The sequence below is a fragment of the Cygnus atratus genome, chromosome 3, assembly GCF_013377495.2.
Source record: "Cygnus atratus isolate AKBS03 ecotype Queensland, Australia chromosome 3, CAtr_DNAZoo_HiC_assembly, whole genome shotgun sequence".
Taxonomy (NCBI): domain Eukaryota; kingdom Metazoa; phylum Chordata; class Aves; order Anseriformes; family Anatidae; genus Cygnus; species Cygnus atratus.
Window position 1 is genome coordinate 108,778,074 of NC_066364.1, and position 19,905 is coordinate 108,797,978.

General features: G+C 37.9%; 1 protein-coding gene across 6 annotated transcripts in view; it reads right to left on the reverse strand.

The window, feature by feature from the left end:
- GPCPD1 (glycerophosphocholine phosphodiesterase 1) overlaps positions 1-19,905 on the reverse strand; it is a 45,466-nt gene that overhangs the window by 20,778 nt on the left and 4,783 nt on the right. For 3 of the 6 annotated variants that reach the window (XM_035552844.2, XM_050709485.1, XM_050709483.1), the window contains exons 2-6: positions 16,795-16,880; positions 9,983-10,067; positions 8,661-8,745; positions 2,269-2,344; positions 257-298 (exon numbers count right to left, since the gene is read on the reverse strand). In XM_035552844.2, coding sequence (XP_035408737.1) covers positions 257-298; positions 2,269-2,344; positions 8,661-8,745; positions 9,983-10,067; positions 16,795-16,843 — 337 coding nt within the window. In that variant the 5' untranslated portion in view covers positions 16,844-16,880. Of the gene's footprint in view, positions 1-256; positions 299-2,268; positions 2,345-8,098; positions 8,612-8,660; positions 8,746-9,982; positions 10,068-16,794; positions 16,881-17,211; positions 17,364-19,905 lie in introns of those variants that run through there. The other 3 variants (XM_050709484.1, XM_035552847.2, XM_050709486.1) reach the window with 3 other exon arrangements.

Here is a 19,905-nt window from a genome sequence, read left to right on the forward strand (position 1 = left end):
GTTCACAAATTTTGATCTTTAACACCGATACACTGATAATCTTTAAACTCATCTTAGCAGTCTTCTATTAACATTAGGAGTTACGGCCTGAGCGTGTTCACAAATGCTAGATACAAAACCAACCGTACAAGCCGAGGAAGCAATCACAAGCAGAAAATTCATGTTTAAAACAAACTAAGTATTTCACAATATTTTGCAACTACAGTGCTTCATCTTGTTAACATGTATATGGTAAAGATGAATGTATTTCACTTACTATGGATTCCAAAGTATCCATCGTCAATGGTCATTTCATTTTCTAGAATTGAAAGGAGGGGAGAAAAGAATGAAAGATGCTAATTAGTATTCATACTAAAAGGAATCATTGCCAAAGTTAAATTAATTCTATTTTTCCACTTCATTACTAAAAAACATATTTAATAAAAAGTAGGAAAAAGTGAAACAGACAAAACAAGCATGTCTATTGCAACCTTCTATAAAGTTTTTTCCAATTTTATGCTTTTTCTACAGGAAAAACTTATCAACACACAAAATGCCCTAAGATGCCTGCGTTACCTGAAGTAATCTGAACTGAGAAAAAGCAAGAAGGCTGCATAGTTTTGGAGTTTGCTCGTAACATCTATGTCCTACTAGAATCTAAAATGCTTGTTAGTGTCCAAGACATTCAAGTTTCTTGCAAACGTACAAGAAAGCTGTTCTCCTGCACATTTAAAGCTTCTAAATCAAGTTAGTCACAATTGATTCTGTCCAACCTGCTTATTCTGTCCATGTGAGAGAAACCCTATCCTAGGATGAAATAGTCAAATCGCTCCACAATTACTTTCATCCTTACCCTCTCCAGTTTTAATAACTGAAATCTTTAGGCACTAAGCAATTCATCAACGTTAACAGAATTGCAGCAGTCTGCACAAACTACAAGTTACTCAAAACAAACGTTAACAAAATTTTGTCTCTACAGCCATGAGCCCTATCTTTTTCCAGGAAGAATCGTAATCCTGCCCTCCATTTTTAATAACCATTAGGCAACAATTTAGGATTGTCATGACCATCCTGGTTTTGCTGTATTTTCTTAAAAGACTGCTTATGAAGAAAGCCCCTATTTCATAGGAACAGATCCTGGGAAAAATTAGCTTCTGTGATAAAAGTTAATTTAAACTTTATGGTCTGTTAAAAAAAATATTATGCATCTTTAACCACAGAATTCTGCAGAGGCTAGTTTTGACATGAATCAATTACTAAGGAGACAAAAAGCATGGAGTGTTACTTGGAAAAAAAATCCTAACTGTATGGAACGGATTTATTTGAATTTAGAAAGTCTAAACCCTAATAGAGAGTAGGCTGCTTCCCTAATTAGTTCCTGACGAATACAAAAACGTCATTTTGTTACAGGAACACAAACACTTAACTGCACTAATTAAAATGAAATGAAACCCCCCAAAACAGTGATCATGGCACTATTCACTATTAACAGTTTCTTTAATACAAGCTTCTTTCTAAAAGATGTATTCTTTCAATGAATCAGAAGATATTTAATAGATGTATACTTTTAAGTGTGGAGAAAACAACATTTTTCATATCCTAGAAGAGACAAGTGCATAAAATATGCCATCCTATAGCAGCATAAGATATCTAAATTACAAGCTACATTCAAAGGTTATTTCAATCACTCTTAAAAAAGTAAAAAAAAAAAAAAACAACAAAGAAACCCCAACTTCTCCCATCTCAGAAAAGCATTAGGAACTTGTATGCAAGTCTGCATGCCACCCTTTCTTCCAGCAAAATAAATTTCTGCTAAATTGCCGGGTAAATTAAGGTAAATCATTCATGTCTCTATTTACATGAAGCCATTCATTTAAAGAAGCCTAATTAAAAAGTTTTGCTTTAAAATTTTACTAGTGGAATAGTATTTAAACAAAAACAGTAGTGAATTCACACCCTCCCCCTCCCCACATTCTCTGGAAATGAAAATATGGATCCTTAGTCTCAAAGAATTAAATTATAAAAAAGATTATAAGTTAATAAAAACAACCCACATCACCTTAAGGATGGCAGCAAAGAATTTTACACCCACTCAATTTTTAAGCCACTTAAATATATATATTTTTTTGAGAGTAAGGTCCATGTTGTGCAAAAAGAAATGTTTATATCTCCAACACAGTAATACATTTAAGTATATTAAAGCTTTCATTATCAATCCCTCTAAACCAATGTGCAGCATATTAGCAATCTTATGCATATGCCTCAAACAGATGCAGTTGATGCCCATACCTAAAGGGGTAATTGATCGTGGTTGTAGATGAGTCTCCCACGTGTGAACTATGACTTCGCAGGGACCATCGATAGTCTGTAATTTAAAAGTTAAATGTCTGCAATAATTTCTTTTGTTATATCTGATTTTCTACCCATGAATTTGTTTGGGATGGTTGTGAACTGAACTTATAGATTTAAGAAAGAAAAAAGAACAGGACAGAGAGAGAGAATGAAAGAGAAAGAAAGAAAGCAAGAAAGAAAGCAAATAGGTCAGGCTTGGTTCTTACCCCTTACAACTGCTGCTGCTGCTATCTGATATGTCACACTACATATGACAAAACTTGTGAAAAAGTCCAACAGGATGGAGACATTAAATGGAACTACTAAATCTTTGTTGCTTATAGCTACTCCGCTGAACTAGCATAGTCTCCTTTGAATACAAAAAAGTGTCTCTGAATTCATTACGTGCATTTTCTACTACTGCAGCAATTTGTAAAAAGAATTCACATAAGCCACATCTCTGCAGTTCTCAACAGCACCCAGCATCTATTCACGCAGTTAGGAGTTGCTGGGGTGGTCTCTCCCTCACAATTTGCTCAAATAATTCCAAATCTATCTAACACAGTTATTCTACTTGTGGTATAGAAGAACAAGTTAGCTACCATCCAATTAAAGCAGAAATGGAATTTTACAGCCTCAGAAGGAAAAATACACTGGCACAACGCAATCAGCCAGCAGTGAAGCTCCCTGCAGACTGTTCTGTTTGAAGCAGGATAAATTAGATTCTTCCATCAAAAAACAGTTTTGTTGACAAATGTAGTCTAGACTCAGACAGATGAACAGAATAGTAGCTCAATCTCTTCTTTCAAAAACAATATCACCTTGAAAATGCTTTCCAGGTTAAAACTTTCAGGCAACCAGTGCTTCAGAACAGAAAGAATATGTCTGAATCCCAGCTCAGTCACCTTACGAAGTTGTCACGTTTCCCTATCATCATATGGAGTCATTAAAAATGCCATCAAATAGCTGGAGAATTTGTCCTTTTGGTGCTTTGGGCCTAAGTGGCTCATTTCCAGAAAGACTAGCTACTACTGCCTACCTGAGTCATATCGACTTCAATGTCAAGTTGTCCCAGTACTTCAGGTTCTTGTTTAAACAGATTTCAGATCAACACGCACACCCAGACATGATTCCAAGCCAGCATATCTGGGTATCTGAATACTTTGTTGTCTTACGGCCTACTAAATAAATTCTTAAGCAACTGATGGTATTTCTTGACCTCCATCAAACACATTTAACCGACTATAGTTTGGTTTTGTAAGATTAAGTGCCAAAGGTTTGAGAAGTGCTCAGGAGGAAGGGTTTGCACTCTGAATCTTAGCTAACAGCAAACTGATTTTTCTAGTGATTTCAGAAATGTCCATACTTAACATTCATGTCAGTAGAAAACACAGATGTTTGAAGTTCTGCTTTAAAGATACAATACAGGTAAATATAAATATAAATAAAATAAGATGGTATTATTGTTTTCAGTTGATTCCTGTTACGGGGTAGTTTTATTGCTCCTTTCCTCTGCTGTTGCCACAATACTTGTTCTTACGGACTTGTAGGAAAGCTCATAAGAAGTTTTCCCCCACCCGTTTTTCACAGCAGATCCATGCTTGCGTATACAATCTCCATTTTCAAAGCTGAAACCTGTGTTTGCTAGCAGAGGGGCTACCATTTCCTAACACCACGTAAGCCTGCAAGCTCTCCAACAGCAGCTCCCATAAACACATGCAGAACCTGCAGTTTGCAAAGCTGGGGAATGAAAATCTGTCCTAACATGCATTAGGCTGTTTCCTATTAAAGGCAAATGAAAGCTTCTACTTGAAGAAACAATCAACATATCACGTTAAAATACAATAACAGCTTATTTCTGAAAGGATAAATACACTACTATAGTTCCACATTTTACTTTTACATTAAAGAAAATTAAGAATCAAAATTTGAGTAACATTATTCCAATAATAAGCACAACACACTGGATACAGTTAAAATTTCAACCCCTGGAAGAGATACAGTAGGCTGATTATGCATTTAATCCAGAAACCCTCAATTTCCATACTAAAAACGAGGAGATAAGCATAACTGCCTGGAAAAAAAGGGAAATGGATTAGCAAGCGTGAGCAGACGTGACAGAGTTCTCTCACAATCCCTAGATTTTGTGCCTATATGAATTTAAATCTGCACCTGTTTTAATTACACATAAGAGAAGTCATTGTTCCAATGATGTTAGAATACTGATGCAATTTCAGCGATATATGCCGACATTAGTCCTGTCCAGACCAGCCTGTAGCAGACGATGATGCGTCATCAACATTCATAGCATGGTAACGTTACCTAAGAAGCCAGCCTCTGCTAGGACAGCCTTTAGAGGACACCTACCCAAGTGTCACATCAAGCATCCCTGTGGGCACTACATGGAGATTATACGGAGTGGCACTGTATGTCATGAACTCCTCTCTACCAACACAGAGAATGTATTTTAAATCAGGTCCATAAAATTATGTTCCTTGATCTTTATTTGACTGACCATTTAATGCAATTTTAAAAAAGCTATGAAAAGACTTACAAGAATCTTCTAAAAAGTTAAGTCCTCTCACACTATCAAAGGCTGGGGATCCCCCCAGTAAGTCATTAGACATTTTGAAATGAAAGGTAAAATGCCTACATAACATGAGGTGGCTTCCAGAAGTTCAAAGCAGTCTGATGAAGTGCTTGGGTGCTCAGCACAATTGAAAAATTAAAGCACTTCTGTGGATGCTTAAATGAGAGTTTAGGAGGCCAGTGCCAAGATTCCTGATCCAAGGCAACAAAACAGAGTAGACATTAGGAAAAACAAGGTGAGCTTAAAAAGCAAAACAGAACAAAATAAACAAAGACCACAACAACATTAAACCAACTGCACTTCACAGCTAACGTCTTGAAACTCTCTTTCAGGAGTGGGTATTAACCTCCCTCAAGAACAGGACAGAGCTAAATGAATTAGACTTCACTGCCTGTGTTGGATTTCGGACAAAAACACCTCCAGATTTCAGTACCACATAAGAGACAATAATTAAGCAAAAGACCAATGAAACAACAATAGCCATACAGTCAGCGTCACTCAATTCACAAGGCAACAGCACCTGTAAGATACTTCAGGCAGCAGCTGAACACAGCCTGCTACCTCAGCACACTCACAGCAGCAGTGCTCCTCTGTTACCAGCAGGTTAACCACCAGTTATCAGCCTGGCAAAAGGTTTTCTTGATACTAAAGAAATTACTGGGCCTAGACCTAAATTTCACCCTGATTATTATATTCCAAGCACTAGATGGATTTGACTTGTTTGTATTTCAGAAAAAATGCAAGTCTTATTTAAAATATCTATAGTCAAGCAATATTCTCGCCAATGTGAGACATTCACCAATACAATTTTTTAAAATCCTACTATGCACACAGATAGCTATTTCACATTTCCTTGAAAGAAATAACCCTGAACTTGCGTGCTTGCTTACTGCTGGAAGAACAAATAAGAACGCAGCTAAACAGAATAAGGTATGTATTGACCTTACTAATGTTTTCAAACGTATCACACAAACAATACATAAAACATTTTCCTCAAACATATGCTATACACAAGACTTAAATTTGAAGCAAGGTAAGCAGGTTGTTGGTGTTTTTCTCCCTCTTTCAATCAAACAGAACCTATGTTTAGAATAAAGATTGGAAGACCATCACAGTAAGGTAACTGGTACTGGACTGTGTTTAAGACAAAAACAAACCTGGAGCAAACCAGGTGAAATTACTGTCTTGTTTCATCAAATCCTTTTACTTACTTCTCTTTTGAAAGTCTTAGGATGACTCATATAATCATTAAAATGTTCACAATGTTAGAAGCTCTTAATATTCAAGGAGCCAAGACTTGTACAGATTTTTTAGTAAGGTATTTTTTATGTATACGTTCATTTATTTGTACTCCTACAAATATTCTACACATTTCTATGTTAAGTATAAAATAATGCTCTATTTATATAACCACAATCATGTTAACATCAAAATAGTTTACTGCCAACCAACCAAACTTCCCGTGACATTGTACTATCCTTCAAGCAAAATAGTAACTGACAGATCATACTTAAATGACAACTTTTTTTTTTTTTTAAGTGAGAAAAATACTCTTTGTTTTTTCCAAAATGTGAATTACTGTATGTATTTTCACATCTAGTCTGTAGTAACATTTTGGATATGGAAACGATCATTTCTCTGTGTAAACATGCACCACCCCCACTTGGCCAACGTGCACCCATGCCGATGTGACTGTCTCAAGCATCTTCAAAGATGCAGTTGTTTCAGAAAGGAAGGCTATGGTAACTTAAAACAGATCTATCTTCAACATCACTTTATTATGTGGTGTAAAATAGACATATTCAGACTTTAACGTGTATTTAAGTCTACACATAGTTAAGTTATCCAACTACAGACCGTGACATACAGAATTGTACTAACAAAATGTTAATTTAGAAGGATCTTATCCTTAACAGGGTTGTTAATGCTGAAGTCCTCCACAGACTCATTTGCATTCTAGGGTATATTACATGCCTGTTAGAATGAAAAGACCCTGCTTTTTCATTGTTGTTCAAAAAAAAAATACAGAAAGGAAAACATTGAGGGCAAAGACTCCAACTACAAAATACTGTATTTTATGAGAAAAAATCCTGTGGTACTGTATACTTAACAGGTGCAGGTTAGAGACTGCTAAGCAGATAACCATGTACCCTGGCAATTCACGTACTTGGTTTTGTAGCGTGTTTTTTCTACTTTTTAAAATATAGGAGCCCTTTATGCTGTTATTTCATAAAATTCATACTTACCTTGGCAGACTCTGCATCACACGGTACATAAAGCGTGCACGATACAGAGCACCTACTTAAAGAAACACACTCACCAATACATATTGTAAACTTATTCAAATGTTAAAACAGAAGCTGTGTTGTCTATGAGCAATTTTTTCTAAGTGTGCTTTTCCTAAGGTGGTATTGCTTACATTTTAAGCTTATAGGCATTTGTGAGAAAGATGAGTCCCAACAAATCTACTAGGCCATAAAAACTGACCTACTTTTGGCCTCAAAAAAAAAAAAAACACCAGAAAACAAACCAAAAACTATTATTGGCCTTCCCTTCTTTTACCTCAAAGTAACAACACAAGTATCAGTTTCAGATTAGACTGTTTCACTTGCCATAATGAAAAACGGAACAGTTTCAAGTTTCATTTCAGATTAGTATCCTTCACTGAGAATTTTCATGCCACCTCCATTAAATGCTTCAGTAAAAGAAAGCTGAGTTCAGCTGACAAAAGCTTTCACACTCTTCAATAATTTAAAATATTAAAAAAAAATTATAGACCAGATAATTCCACAACTCCTCTGCATGTTTAGCTGTAGCCTTCATAATCCCTATTTCAAAGAACTGAAGCCCAAGGTAAATAGCTACAGGATATTAATAGAGTAAGCAAGACAGCAAGGATAACTTTAAACAGATTACTTCTTACAGCTATTATGTATTATTATCAAGAAAAACAGCTGAAGAGTAGCTGCTTAGTTTTCCAAATTAGTCTTGACTTTTTTATTTTTCTGTGTGCAATCTCATCCCTAGTCCGAAAAAGAAAGAGCTTCCTCCGCCATCCTAGTACGATCTCTACAGACCAGTATACTGCCACATATATTCAACTCACATGCAACTTTTACATCAATACCTGTAAAAACAAACAAAAAAAAGCACATCTCTGCCTCTTTGGTCAGGTCATGCAAATAGGTGTATACAAACCTAGAGAAAACACTGGGCTGTCCCATTCCTTGTTTCATCTTCACTCCAAGAAATTAACATGTATTAATTATGCAGCACAAAGGCTAGATAATACTTCTCATATTTCACCAAAATATCTTCAGCAGTTTTAAAACTGTAGTAGATAAGGCAAATTTAAATAAAGCTGTTCACATGAAGCATTTTTCCTCCTATCACTTGCATCCATGCTAAAGATCCTTGCCCTACCTAAGTCTGCATTTAAGTAAGTTGTTGTAGCCCTACTATACCTAATAAAAAATTCTCCATACTGCTTAAGCTTTATAATAGTCTCAGGCATTTCACTATCCTTGGAATTTTTAAAAAGCATCAACAAGGGTAAAAGACAAAAGACATTTTAACCAAAATAATTCAAGTTAACTGTATATGGTCACATATCTCCAGAAGTGAATTGTCATTTCCACAAGCATTTCAATGTTTCATATGTTGCAATTAACATTTCTTTCTAAAAACTCAAGATTAACTCAGAAAATCCTTTTTATTTCAAATCACAGAAGATGAGTCAACTTAAAAAAGTTGTACATACCTTAGGTTCTAAGAAGTACCCTTTAAAATACCGATACTTAACGGGAACTCCTCTAAGAAGCTCTACAGTAGCTTTCCATAATTCACTGTGGAAAGAAAACAATTTCAAGAATTTGACCTCAAATTTTCTGAAGTTTTATCCAAAGTTCTAAATGCTATTTTAGCTTAAGAGCTCTACTGTCATCTAAAAATACAAACAAAACAACTAAATGGTTTATTAATAGAGACACAAACCACATTTGTTTGGATTATCATTTTTCTATCTGAGTACATTTGTCTTTTCTCACTTTTTTGTTGCTTTCCTTTTTCTTTTTTTTTCTTTAAGTCAGTACAATAATCTATCCTAGAAATATAAGCATAACAGTTAAACAAATACTGTGGCATTCCTTGCAACTTTGATGACAAAACTGAGTTTGCATCATGGTATTCAAAACAGTAGGTGAGGCTCAACATATTTTACAGGTTACTTCATATTATGATTTAGTATCAAACTTAATTGGTTTAGCCATTCTCTGTCGACGCTTCAGCCATTCCCTACCAATGCTGAAGTGGTGACTGAGCTGTTAAGAAAGACCCAAGGGTAGCCAAGCATGCAAAAAGCACAATAAATCCTTAGAACGGAAACTGTGCTTTCTAATCTACAGATCTGAAGAGCTCTCATCTTCTTTTATCTGGTAGGGAAAACATGATGAAATTCAGGGATTCACCGAAGATGAGCAAGCCACTGACAGAACTACAGATACATCCTTTGAGCCCTACTTCCTGCATCATACAGATGAATAATGATAGGTAGGGCACCATTTTAAGAAAATACTGTATCCTTCTGCCACGTCTAGACTGTTTTTGTATACACTCATCTTCATATAAATACAAAACACTTAAGACTTTTAATACAACTCTTGTTTTAAAATAATCTCATCTCTTTATAGGCACTCTAAGAGCTTGTACAGGTTAAGAAGTAAACACTATAAACATCTCCCATAACTTCCTGTATGCTCCACTGCAGGAGTGAAAGTGATCCTTAGCAGCCTCCTTTTTGAAGTGTCTACGACTGTACTTCTGAAACATGCCACGACAATGGTAGAAACATCATTCATAACTAGAAAACATACTCAAGTTAAACATTACCGTAGACACATTTCTAAGCATTCAAAGTGTTCAAGGGCAACACAAGAAATTCTGGAGAGTTTTACAAATAGCACATATAGCCTAATAATTTAGGAACTAAGAGCCAGAACAAATTTGTTGCTGCAGAACTGCAGTAACTTCTAAGGAAAAACAAACTAATGAACAAAAAAAACCCACCACAACAAAAAACCTTACCAATCATCAGTTTGGAGGACTACTGCAGCTTGTGGATTCCAGTTTCCCAAAGCACTGCAGCTCCCACATATTGCAAATACTTCTCCTAATAAAAACAGAACAAACGGGAAAAAAGAAGACATAATTACTCAAGCCTATACGGAATTACTAAACGCAGTCTACATGGTCAAACCTTCAAGTAATTTGAACACATGCACATTGTCACCCATCCAAACTCCCTCTTTTTGGTTGAAAAAGGTATTTTTCCCCACCCAAAATTAAAAGTGTTGTGTTTACCACCAAAGATCTCTCTGAGAGAGGCACTAGTAACAAGCCAAACCCCTAAAAAGGTTGGCTTCCAAATCTTCCTAGAGTTACATTGTCTGAAAAAAAAATATATTGGAAATAGAAGGCAAATTTTTACTGTAAAATTCTTATTATCAACATAAAACATTTTTTTCATACATATGTGTGTGTGCAAGTCCATACACAAGTACTAATGTACAAGTCAAAAAAGTAATTTTCTAAGATTCACATGAATAATCTAGAAGTACAGGCAAAATAGGAGGTTGACAGCATCATTCCCAAAAGAACATTCAGCTTCGTTCCTGTGAGAAATAAAATCAATTTAGCTGCTACACTTTCATTTTTTAACTGCAAATAAAAACATACGGTTGTCACACAAAAAGCATTGCATACTGTCTACCATAATGCATGCGCACAGTAAAAAAAAACAAACAAACCAATAGCATAAAAATACTTAACTCTGGGAAATGCAAGAGTTGAAGTTAACACTGCGATTTATCCTTGCTTTTCAACATAAAACCAATACACAATTAAAACAACAACAATAAATACAACTGGAAAGGATAAATTAGTATTTTGCTTTCCACAGCAATTCAACAATAATTTTAGAAGCAAGAAAAAAAATCTATTACAGGAGGAGGAAGTATGAAGCTGTTATGCTTATTCATCATCTGCTTAACCTTTTAGTCTTTCTATGCAAAATAGAAGAACTACCAAAGCGCTAGAGCCACTTCTCAAAAAAATGTATTAACGAGAACATGTACTGAAATGAACTTCATTATCTAAATGGCACGTATAAATGTGACATTTCAAACAAAGTAACCCTTACACCACAACAGGCATGAGGACATTCAGCTGAAGTTAAAGTAATCCCTTAAGGTTATTTTAAGGTTAGGGGTGGTGGTGCCTGATGAACAGAAATAGCAGGGATCAAACTGATAGCTGAGAAGTCTCAGAGAAACAAGTATCAGACTTGACAAAGCAAGAGGCAAACATCTGATGGTGATTTCCTGTTCTCATACTGAGAAAGCAGTAGTAAAGTGGTGGGGGTACAATCATCTCAATCTTAAAATACAAAGTGCAAGATGTATATTACGAAGACACTACCTTTTACTACGCTAAATATCGCAGCTGGTACTTCAAGACTGAAATAAGACCTTCGAGGATGTACTTATGCCTCTAAAAGAGAGTCCATTCTTTCAAACTATACAGGTTCACCTAATAAAAAACACCACCAGGTTTATTTATGAAAAAGAGCAAACACACAAATGTGAGGAATTGAGATGAATTCCTTGTTTTTAAACTAAAAAAAAAGTGAAATAATTTGAGACCTAAACTATTCCCCCCCGCCAACTAAAAATCTTGTATTCCAACTCATTAAAAAAAATCCAGGCTTTTGCATGCTTGCTGTAAGTATACAAAAGCTGATTTTTTTGTCTGTGCAGTATGAATACATTTTTTGTGCAAGTTACTGCACACAACTGCCAGTCAAGAGTTTTACCCTTTCCACCCTACTGGGGCACGTAACTGTTTTTCTGCAGGGGAAGATGAAGGAGGAAGGGAAGACCACTTGAATACCACACATCTGCTGACTGATGATATTAAACAGGAGTGAAAATTCTTTTAATATTCCTTTAGAATGGCAGCATTTATTTCATCTTTGTGTAAATGCCAGGCAATCCCTGAAGAGCAATCTAAAAAAACCATCCACCACCACCAAACAAACAAAAAAATGTGAATGTATGGTGAAGACTTATCACTCCGCAAGGTACAACACACACAAGTCAACATTTGAACAGGATGCACAGTCACTCCTAAACTCACTTCACATCACGTGGCTGAATTGGGATTTATGAAATGCTGCTTACGGAAAAGCACAAGAGAAATGCATAAAGGGGAACCGTCTTCCCCAAGGCAATTCTAAACTCAGTAGGCTTGTTTTTGTTGTTTATTTCTCTCTTAGCTAATCTTCAATCCCCTAACCATCTCTTGGTACAGCGCTGTGCCCCGATGAAGACCTACATGAGTCACAGCCAGTAAACAGTGGCAATTTCCGTTCTGCTAAGATGAGACAAAACCGAAGTCCTCCATGTCATGAGTTTATGCCAACACGTATGCTTCACTGCCAATGTTAACTCCAGAAGTAGTCTGGCTAGAGGGAGCGAGTCGAAGCTTCATTCCTCTGCTGCGGATGCCCTTCCACACTGTAGCTGGAATCACTGACATCAACAGGAAATACGAGTGATGAGGGACACAGCACCTGAGCATCCAAGGTGAGGACTCACTCCTGTCTCACCAACTCCTCACCAAGGGGATCTGACAGACTCAGAGTGTGGTGTTTTAAATAATTGTTGCCATTCATAGAACTGCTGACAGCTCTAGAAACCCTGAGCTTCTTCTCTCCTTTCATGAGGCTGCATCTCAACGCCCTCCTGCCTGGTCAAAACCAAGCACATCAACACTGTCATAAGCAGAACCAACCTCTTGTCAGCTCTTAATGCTGTCCAAATGGCATCTCCAAGCAATTCTTTGTAACCAGCCACTGGGGCAGGATCTACTTCTTCCTGATGCTATTTGTTGTTGCAAATCTCAGCAGTAAAAGAAAGTTACATATCCAAAGTCAACTATGCTAGTGACAGCACCATCACAACAGTGGAAACAACACTGCAAACAGAGCCAAGAGAGCATGACTTGCAACACTGCACTGGTTAGCTACACTAATGCCTCATAGGACCTGGAGTTCTATTCACTTTTTATTTTGAAGTTTTCTCCAAAATTCTATAAAAACATTGCTCCTTACCAAAGGCTCCATGTCCATATTTTGTGTCAATGTTCAGTTCCCAAACTCTCAACACAGAAGTCTAACATGGCACAGATGTCAAAACTTTTCTGATGTTTTAATCTTTTCTTCCCCCTCCCCCCCACCAGCTACAACAGTTATGCCAGCTGGTATTTGTCTGTAACAGGAATTTTGCCAATCTGTACATAATTTCACATTTAGCTGCTTCTGTTAACTACCATTTTTGTTGTTAGCTTCCTTCAGTGTTCCTAAAGATGAAGTTCAAAGTAATACGCACAATTTAATACCACTAAATCTTGGTGTTACACATGATCTGACAATTTGTATTCCTCAGTTAGATTACAAAAGTGATTTTACACATTTTTGCCACACAGCTTTCATAAACAAGCTGTATTTTTAGCAGTAAGTATTACATCAGGCTCGCTACAGAAACAAAGCTTACACAATCCTGTTCTTTGAGCACATACAACACTAATAACATTTAAATTAATTTGATGCTGAAGGTCAAGATTCCAATGTGTTAATGTCAACAGATACATGGGTAAAAAGGGAGGTATACACGGGAGCTACTGAACGAGAAACCTGCTCTGAAGAGCTGAGAAAGGATCATTTTTTCAATCCTAAACCCACTTCGAACACGTCATTACTCAAACAGGGACCACGGGATGTTTCAGTTCTTTACCACTGGAGGATACCTGCACGATTGCTGCGCTGTCTTTTAGATGCTTACGACAAAACATTTTTGACTGAAATACTTCATTAATTGGATTGAATTCACTCATCACTTGTCTCAAGAAATTAATGTTTCTACCTGTTTTAACAAAAGAAAAAGGAAATTTTATGCTATGCTTAACCTTGCGTCTGATGAAAGATACGGGGAAATGCTATTTAAAGCTGTAAGAATAGTGACTGAAAAGGAACAAAGAATCATTTCTGAAACATGCTCCAAAACCAGAAGCAACAAACTCCTCAGCCAAGCAGCATGTTTTTTCCTTCTCCACTCCAGCTAGTTAATTAGTTTCCCACAACATTCTCCTCAAGAAACTGGCTGCTCGGGGCTTGGACTGGCGTACGCTTCGCTGGGTTAAAAACTGGCTGGATGGCCGGGGCCAAAGAGTTGTGGTGAATGGAGTCAAATCCAGTTGGAGGCCGGTTACTAGTGGCGTCCCCCAGGGCTCAGTGCTGGGGCCAGTCCTCTTTAATATCTTTATCGATGATCTGGATGAGGGCGTCCAGTGCACCCTCAGTAAGTTTGCAGATGACACCAAGTTAGGTGCGTGTGTCGATCTGCTCGAGGGCAGGAAGGCTCTGCAGGAGGATCTGGATAGGCTGGAGCGATGGGCTGAGGCCAACTGTATGAAGTTCAACAAGGCCAAGTGCCGGGTCCTGCACCTGGGGCGCAACAACCCCAAGCAGAGCCACAGGCTGGGAGATGAGTGGCTGGAAAGCTGCCTGGCAGAGAAGGACCTGGGAGTACTGGTTGATAGTCGGCTGAATATGAGCCAGCAGTGTGCTCAGGTGGCCAAGAAGGCCAACAGCATCCTGGCCTGTATAAGAAGCAGTGTGGCCAGCAGGTCTAGGGAGGTGATTGTCCCCCTGTACTCGGCTCTGGTGAGGCCGCACCTCGAGTACTGTGTTCAGTTTTGGGCCCCTCGCTACAAGAAGGACGTCGAGGTGCTCGAGAGAGTCCTGAGAAGGGCAACGAAGCTGGTGAGGGGTCTGGAGAACAAGTCTTACGAGGAACGGCTGAGGGAGCTGGGCTTGTTCAGCCTGGAGAAGAGGAGGCTCAGGGGCGACCTTATCGCTCTCTACAGGTACCTTAAAGGAGGCTGTAGCGAGGTAGGGGTTGGTCTGTTCTCCCACGTGCCTGGTGACAGGACGAGTGGGAATGGGCTGAAGTTGCGCCAGGGGAGGTTTAGGGTGGATATTAGGAAGAACTTCTTTATGGAAAGGGTTGTTAGGCATTGGAAGGGGCTGCCCGGGGAAGTGGTTGAGTCACCATCCCTGGAGGTCTTTAAGAGACGTTTAGATGTTGAACTTAGTGATATGGTTTAGTGGAAGACTTGTTAGTGTTAGGTAAGAGGTTGGACTGGGTGATCTTGGAGGTCTCTTCCAACCTAGACGATTCTGTGATTCTGTAATTCTCACTCATCAGCTCAAGGGGCCAATGCTGGGCTTCTTCAGAACCCATAGTTATTTTGCACGTTAGGGAATCTCTTTGTCATGATAACTGGGGACAAATGAAATTTTATTGCTTCATATTATCTATGTACAGTTGAATTATTGTCTTCAAATCAAGGTTTCTATTTAAGACTCAAATGATGAATTAGACAGTTATTACACCACCACTGGTGGCTCAGAGACCTTGTAATCTCTACAGAATATTATGTGCGGATAATGACTTGCTGTTGTGGTAGTGTGCATTTTAAATAACTTCTTCTTCTATGCCTTACACGCTGTTATGACTCCTAGTTGCCAGATTACAATAGTTAAAATCAGCAAAATATGGAACATTAAGAGGACGTAACAGAAGTAGGCAGGCAGGTGATACAAGGGAAGATCTGACGTGGGGTTGATAAATGCAAGGCAATACAACAAGTGGAAGAATCTGAGCTATTTACACATCTCAGAAGATTGTGAAATTAGTTTACCCATGCAGAACTAATTTTTCCTCATGGTAACACAGCAAAGAGCGACAACATGTTAATGCATATATAATAAACACTCATAAAAAAATGAAATATTTTAATTCCCCTATTCAAGTCAGGTATGCTCTGGGTTTGTATAGCACTCATTCCCCATTTCTAAAGAGCATAGCTGAAACAGAAAACAGGAAAACTAAAAAAAATAGTATAGAAATATTTCTGTACTCTGAAGGACTAAAACATTTCTGAACTCAGACTGGTTTTCAGTAACATAAATACAATGGAGGTTAGAGGGCTTTATAGGGTGAACAGTAAATAAAAGAGCAAACTTTATCCTTTTCCAGAAGTCAGGGAAATTCACCGAAAACAACAGGAAGTAATTGTGAATTATGAGTTATGAAAAATGAGTTATTTTATATATTAAACAAGGATTTGCTTAGCAGAACTTCCTACGACAGATTGCTATTGAGACATTAAGTTTATCAATTTATTTCTAATGGGCATTTACAGAAATGAAAATCTCTGTGATAACATTAGGCAAAAATACGCTATCACTGTCAAAATCTCATGGTCCAGGATGCAGGGTAACAGCTATACGAAAAGAAATTATGACCACATGACACTGTCCTTATCACCTGAATAATTACTTATTTCTATCTGATGTATTTCAAAACAATAGTGAATTAGGCCACATGGTCTTTCTGCTGCCAACTCCCAGTAGAGATCGTATCTTACTACAAAGAATTTTCAACAGGGACACACAAAGTATAGAAAAAACTGAACAAACGTGTCACTGCATGCCTCTTACGGTCCAGAATGTAAATACTCCCTCTCATTGAATAAGAAGCCAGTAGAGAACACTGATTTTAAAGCAGTCATAATTATTTCAGTGCACTATGAAATTGTTTGGATTTCTATGTCAAATTTTTTCCTAATGTATTTTACAATGACTTATTTTGATAATTGAACTGGCATGTTCCTTTACCACTGAAAAAAAAACCAGGTAAGACAACTTTTGAACATTTTTCTAACCAGTTTTCTTCTAGTTCTACCATACAAGAAGAAAAGCTTGATTTGGGTACCTGGTGCTGATGGTCCTCTTACTTCAAAAGTGACTTGAGATGAGGTCATATTTGCAGAACTTTTGTCTTAGGAAAGCTGAAATCTCCTACAGTGGGGGAAAAAAAAGAACTACATTTCAGGAACGATACATTACTTCTTCTGCTGTCCTAAGGAAGAAGAAACATCAATCTCAACCACTTATATGGAAGCATGCCAACTAGTGGCATTGCCGTTTGAGTAAGCAGTAAAAATAGCAAGCTCTTCAAAATCAGCAGCAGCCACAGAAAATAGCATCCAGCTGTAGAAAACGCTGTTGCAACACTGGAACAAGAAAGAGACAACTGAAAAACATAGCATATGCAACTACCCACATCACGCAGCATTCAGTCTTGGGACTCAATTTTATTTTTTTTATTTTTTATTTTTTAAAAACAAACCTCTGTTATGACTAACTTTGATCCCAAAGTTTTACTGTAAGACATTTAAAATGGGCTTTGGCAGCCCATAACTTCTGGCTGTCTCCCTGTGCTATTCTTCAGCATCCTCCTGAAAACAACACACGAAGAGTTTTGCAGATGAGCACTCCTACCTGGAAGGAAAAAAGGAAAGAACCCATGAGAGATGACAGCTCTCTGCTGTCATAGGCAGAGAACTGCCCACCACCTTGGGCTCCACGCTCCTACCAAGGCTTCCAGCCTTTCACCTGGAAGAGCAGCAAGCAGAAACACCAAGCATCCTGATCTTCAAGTCACCAAAGCAGGAAGGGACTGCCAGTAAACTGTAGCCAGGGCAGTTGTTGGAGGACTGACTGACTGACTCCGCCGCAATTTTTTACCCTCCTCCAATACACAATAATTTCACAGGAAAAAAAGCCACCAGAATCCTACCCTATTAACATAAAATATCCTTTAATATTATTTATGAAGGTAGTAGTCCTATCAAAGTCTGGGCATTTCCAGACTGACTGTAATCACCCAAGTATGTTCCTCTTGATACAGGTTGCAAAACAGTTGGTCATACTAATTATATGCAGGATCAACTTTGCAATGCTCTCAACTAATCCATTTCTTTATAGCACTGTTTGTTTTCCTCCCTTTCATCCAAGCAAGCAGAATGTTTATACTACTATTATTTTTGAACAGGACAAAAGCAGGACAAATGCTCTAGGACTAGCTCTACTGCAAGCCTTTGCCTTCAAAGGGCACAGTGTAGATCAACAGAAGTTAAAAAAAGGCCCTAAAAACATGAAAAGCTGAAGAAAGTCAGCTGGTAGGAAAACACACATAATCCTCACTGATCCCAAGTAACCAGAAAGTTAGCTGTGGTCTGAAGCTTGAACATCTACAGTTTTCCCTGCAGATCTTCTACACTTCTAATCCTTTTTTCATTATTGCCACCCCTACATTCCTTTTTCTCCTCCCTTATTTCTCTCCCACCACGTCAAGGGAGATGACTCTTCAGCAGCAAAAGAAGAGAAAGAAAACGGTAGCAATGTAGGTATTTCTGGTCATATATCCTCATTCCACATGTAAGCTTCAAAAGTAACACTGCTGTAAACAAACAAACAAAAAAAAGGTACTGATGCTAGAAATAAATACACCTAATAAGCAGAAATTCCATGAAGGGCACACATCCTTTACAAACTTTGTCGTGTCGTTGTCATTAGGCGGTCTGTACGTTAGCAGGGACACACTCTAGTATTTGTTTAGCAGCTATTTATAGACACGAGAAGGTTAAAATGCAGCACATTTCAGTGCCAAAAATAAAAGCACAGTTTCAAAATTGGTTCAATATGACACCAAAACTTCACTTTGAAGCAGAAAATACAAATGACTGGTGTGTATTTGTAGTGACACCCAACAGCTCATGGCCCTGGCTGGGTTTGCTGATTGGTTTTGCTTGGACACCCTTTAACTGGGAAGGCAGAAGAGCCGAAGGAGGCAGAAGTGACTTGGCAAAGGCTACAAAGCAGGTGGATAGCGGCTGAAGCCTGAACCCAGTTCCCCAAAGCAAGAACAAATTTTCACCACGTAAAAAAAATCTGTTACCAAAAGGCTCACGCAACACAACAAAATTAACCTCGATGAAAAACAGCATGACTATCCTACTCCAAATTAACTACCTACCCATCCATTCCTAGAGAAAATCTGAAACCCTGTCATTAAATCTATAAGGCCCTTTACTTCACATTGCAAGTATTCTGTGTACCTACTTGTGGGATGTAGCCTACATTTGTGGGCTTTTCCAAACAGACAAAGAACATTACTTTTCTATGTAACAGTAGCTAATTGTAAGGAATTTTAATGAACTCACTTTGAAAAGTTTTCAAAATTCTGCTCAAAAAGTCTTTTGTCTTGAAGACCTTCTCAACCTGCCCAAGGTATCAGGAGAAGGAAAATTCTAGTTCACACCACTAAACTCAGGCATGATTTCTAGCAGACCTGCAGCTACACGTATTGTACTTACATTCATGTTTAGGTCTAAAGTGCTACCTCCTTTTAAGTAAGTATCTTCTCTAGCAGAGCGGTCTGTGCAAACATACAGTAAAGAAAAAATAACGTCTGTCCACCCAGCGACTGTATTTCATTAGAGATCTGCTTTTTGTTAATGAATCAAAGCTATGTTGTCATCATGCACCTACAAATCATTCTGCACTTTAACGTGATATAAAAAATGCTTTATTTAGTTTCTAAAAACCACAGAAGTTTAACTGTCCAGGTCCTGACTGCTCCTGAGGAGACAGAGGTTAATTCCCAGAAGGAAACCCTAGACTCAACATTAAAACCCTCTGACCAGTAGGTGTCAGCCGATGTTTTAAACTATACGTTCCCTCAGGCTTTCAGTACCTCACCTTTGGGGAGGCAGAATAACAAAATCCTCTACTCCCCACACCTGTACAGACAGACTGCTGGGGAGAACATAGAGCTCAGCAGTCATTACTGACTGTCCAGGGGAAATGCACTACCTTAGAACAGCTTTGGGGAAAAGTGTTGTACATTTCCTAATCAGCAAAGATTAACAAATTCAGTTGAGCAGATTTATCAACTTGTGCGACCACTGTTTTTAAACAACCTCTGGGTTCAAAAGCTTTCCAGGTGAATTCACATCTTCTGCAGCTATGCATGACTAAA